Raw genomic sequence first — 3,869 nt, 5'->3', positions numbered from 1 at the left:
ACCCACCTGTCCGCCGCCCCAGCGGATGTATCCTCGCTCTGCTCTCCAGGGCTCCCAACCAGGGCCCTCCTCGGGGTCACACACCTGGGTCCCCGCGAACCCCGTTGCTAGTTGCCCTTTTCTCACCGTTCTAAGCACAGCTAAAACCCACCTGCTGCCCCCTGCCCTGTTCCTTCAAAAGTGAATCCACGGCCCCCTCCCTTCCTGCCCCCGCCCCAGCTCTCAGCTTGACCTTGGAGGGTCTGGAAGTGTCCCAGCACCATGCAGCCTGTCGTGCAGCGTCTCTGGCTGCCTCGTACAGGGGCTCAGCGCTGAAACATGTACAAACGACTAACTGGGACTCACCCTGGAGCACTTCAGGCTGTATCAAGCCAAACCCAGGACACTGGCATCTGGCGGTTTCTTCTTTACTCCTGGTGTCCCAGCGGAGAACTGAGACACTCTGATGGGTGGAATCCTTACCCAGACAGTACACACCCTTCTGCTGGAGTCCATGTGCCCCTTGCTGCTGCTGGGGAGGGGACGGCACCTTGCGGGCTGACAAACCTGAGATTGTCCCTGGATGCTCACCATTCTCAGGTTGGACAGTCCTGAAGGCACCGCCCAGGCGGCTGACGGGGCTTTCGAAGGCTCATTATTCTTTGGGGTTCCTCACCGCGTGTCCCAGGAGCCTCTGGACAAGTGAGGGAGGGGCTCGGGGTCTGTCCTGGCCCAGGCTCTGAGGGTCTCTCCAGGCTGCAGGCCCACCCTCAGCTACTCCTCAGGTTCGTCCCCCACCCCCTGGCCTCTCCTGGGGCCACAGCAGCCCAGGTGCCCAGAGAGCAACACAAGGGGCCACTCATCAGTCCCAGCTGGCACGCAGCCTGAGCGGTTTGCCTGGGGATGGGCTTCTCTGGCCCCACCAGCACCACCCAGCTTCTCCTCATGCTGGAAGTCCCCAGTGGCTCCAGTCCTGGACCTTGAACCCTGGTGCTGTTTCTGCGACTGGGAGGCTCCCTGAGGCTGGAGGAATTGCCCCTTTCTCCAGTGGCACCCCAAAGACCCATTCATCAGGTCTGTTTGGAAGGTGACCACTTCTGCCACCCCTCAGGGTCCTGGCAGGATGTGGCCCAAGAACCCCCCTAAGCTGTGACCTTGTCTCCGGGAGATGTCTCTGGTGAGGGACCCTCAGCTTGAGGGGGTAGGGCTTGGTCCTAGGCCACCACTGACTCTGGGGAAGTGGGAGGAAGCTGTCCCACCCACAGGCTGGTGGCTGAGTAGGGTGAGAGCCCTGAGCTGCATCACACATGTGTGTGTCTGGGGCCATGTGCTTTTTGCACACGCATGAGCAGGTGTGGCTTTGATATCTTCTCTGGGAGCTAGTTAGCCTCTAGATGGACTCGGGGGCCCCTCCTGGGATGACCTAGTTCCTGCCCAGCTCATCAACTGTCTGCCTCATTTCTCATCTGGGAAGAGCTGGCCAGACAGAAGGGCATCTCTGCCTCCTTGCCTGTCAGCACTTGAGCAGGGCCAGGCCTGCTGCAGGCTCCAGGCACTAGAGCACAGGATGAATGAATGAATAAATTTGGCCCTGGAGACGGGGCTGGAGCGGGGAGCTGTCCACTTACCAGGTTGTGGGGGAGAGGTCCCTTCTGCCGACCTTAGGGCTGTGTCGCTCCTCTGGCCCTGCGCCTGACCACCTCTGGACCAAACTCCCGCCTTTATCTGCTGCCCTTCGCCTGGCCCCCACCCAGAGACTTCCTGTCCCCGCCCCACAACTAGCTTTTCCATGACATGGCCTTTGTGAGGGGGGCGGGGAACCAAGAGAGACCAGGAGGGCAGTAAAGAGTGAGACCAGGCCATGAGGTGGAGGGGACATCTGTGTGGGGGCTTCTGACAGCCCACCTACTGCAGCTGGGAATCTGCCTCAGGTTTGTGAGCCAGGCAGGTCTGCACCCTAGCAGGTACCCTTGCCCAAAAACTGTGAAGGCAGGGCCGGACGTGGTTTCTGGCCCTGACAATGTGGCCGGCTCGCTGAGGCACCGGCGTCTCCCCTGCAAGTGGGGCCCCTGTGGCCAGCACGAACTCCTCACTGCTTCCTTCAGCCACCCGCACACCAGTCTCCTCCCCCCACCCGCTCCCCCTGCCGTGGGACAAACATGCGGGGTGTGGGGGTGGCGGGGGTAGTGGTTGTAGAGGCTGCTGACACCTTGTAAGACCCAGAGCCCTAGGTCCAGGCCAGGTGGCCACCAAGGGCCTGTCTAGCAGGTCCAGGAGCTGCAGGTCGAGCTCTGCCCTCTCCTAAATGTGGCCGAGCCTGGACACGAGGAAAGTTAAGTACAAGACCAGGACCCCTTGTCCTGCAGGGGCTGGGGGCGGGAGGAGGCAGGGCCCTGGCCAGAACCCAGTGGAGGGCAGGCTCCCTCAGTCCTCCAGTTCCATGGGGGCCTCAGAACTTGAGGACTGGGGCAGCCCTGGGGCCTGCTCCCCAAGCCAGGTCCAGGTGGGACAACAGTCCTGGACCCTGCTCACCGGCTGCGGCTTCCTTTCCCTAAAGCTTTATTTTATAAAATGTTTAGACAAGTTACATGGGTAACACTTTTTTTAATTAAAATAAATTAACATCTCTACTCCGAGCTTCAAGGGAGACAGGGAGGCGTGGGGAGTTGGGGCAGGTGGGTGGCTACCCAGTGGAGCCGCCTTCTTCGTCGTCGCTCCCGTCAGGGACGGCGTCAGTCCCAAAGTAGCGGTCACCGAAGTTCCCTGGGGGAAAAAGCAGGTCCTTGTGGTGGGGTCTCAGGCAGGCCCATCTGCCCACCCCCTCGCACCCCACCCCACCCCTGAGCGCCACTGGAGGCCAGGCAGCCTCACCGATGCCAGGGATGATGCGGAAGAGGTCATTGACGCGTTTGTCTACTGCTGTGGTGATGATTCTAACGCGGGGGAAGGCATAGGCCACCGAGTGGACGCCCATCTCCGCCATGAGCAGTGACAAAAGGAAGATCTTGTCCTCCGGCACGTCGTGGTCCTGTGGGGTGAGGGGCTGAGCTGCGGCCCTGGACCCGCCCCGGCCCCACCACACACCCACTCCTCGTCTCCCCCTCACTCACCAGCAGCACCCGCACAGCCATCATGGCTGCCGCGCCCGTGGACACTGTGCAGTCCATCAGGATCACGTGGTCGTCACTGATGTCCTTGGGGAGCCGCAAGTAGTGGAGCTGCAGGAGGCCCCAGGGTCAGGAGGTCCCAGAAGGCCCACCAGGGCTCTCGGGGACTCCACCGCCACCCCCTCCTCTGGCTCCACCCATACCCCGCCCTCCCCGAGGTTCCACTCCCTCACTCCCAGGGGCCCCTCACCTCGGGCTCTCCAGTTTGTTGGTTGGTCTGGATGAGGATAGTGCCAATGCGCACGTCCTTGCATACGGCCCGCAGTGCAGGCTCCATGGTCTCGCCGGCCCGCAGGATGGACACGCCGGTGATCTGGGGGATGAGGTTGAGCTGTCAGACCCTGCCTCCCCAGTTTCCACCTATCTCCCACTGCAGGCCAGGCCCCTGGTACCTGCTTCCCCGCATAGCACTTGCCGGCGTAGTCCTGACCCTGTGGAGTCTGCACCACACAGTCCTGTGCAGGGCAGGATGGGGGCATGAGGGTGAGGAGCCTCTTCTCCCCCTCCCTGCTACCCAGCCTCCCCCAGCCCCGTCCTCAGACCTGGAAAGGCAGGAAGGAGAGTGCGTGCTCGATAAGCAGCCGCATCAGCCTCTTAGAGTAGAAGATGAACTCGTCGCGGCTGGTTTCCCGGTCTCTGTGGGTGGCGGTCATTCGCCAGGTTAGGGAAGGGCAACTCGCCCGCCCGCCGTGCCCTGAGGGGAGGGGGGGGCTCACCTGATGA

At 62.1% G+C, this 3,869-nt stretch overlaps 1 protein-coding gene and 1 long non-coding RNA gene across 2 annotated transcripts in view; both read right to left on the bottom strand.

Annotated features, from left to right (window-relative positions):
* Positions 1–1,692, bottom strand: part of LOC104986108 — a 6,308-nt gene extending 4,616 nt beyond the window's left edge. Inside the window, exon 1 of the long non-coding RNA XR_825002.1 lies at positions 1,608–1,692. This is a non-coding gene — a long non-coding RNA (uncharacterized LOC104986108). The remainder of the gene's footprint in view (positions 1–1,607) is intronic.
* Positions 1,693–2,563: 871 nt separating this feature from the next.
* UCKL1 (uridine-cytidine kinase 1-like 1) overlaps positions 2,564–3,869 on the bottom strand; it is an 11,476-nt gene continuing 10,170 nt past the window's right edge. The window contains exons 11-16 of the mRNA XM_010836642.1: positions 3,689–3,862; positions 3,539–3,601; positions 3,337–3,459; positions 3,090–3,197; positions 2,851–3,007; positions 2,564–2,742 (exon numbers count right to left, since the gene is read on the bottom strand). Coding sequence (XP_010834944.1) covers positions 2,663–2,742; positions 2,851–3,007; positions 3,090–3,197; positions 3,337–3,459; positions 3,539–3,601; positions 3,689–3,862 — 705 coding nt within the window. The 3' untranslated portion in view covers positions 2,564–2,662. The remainder of the gene's footprint in view (positions 2,743–2,850; positions 3,008–3,089; positions 3,198–3,336; positions 3,460–3,538; positions 3,602–3,688; positions 3,863–3,869) is intronic.

This window comes from Bison bison, unplaced genomic scaffold (genome assembly GCF_000754665.1).
Source record: "Bison bison bison isolate TAMUID 2011002044 unplaced genomic scaffold, Bison_UMD1.0 scf7180017864063, whole genome shotgun sequence".
NCBI classification, from domain to species: Eukaryota; Metazoa; Chordata; class Mammalia; order Artiodactyla; family Bovidae; genus Bison; species Bison bison.
The sequence above is the reverse complement of the archived record's forward strand: the minus strand, read 5'-3'. Positions and strand labels throughout refer to the sequence as shown.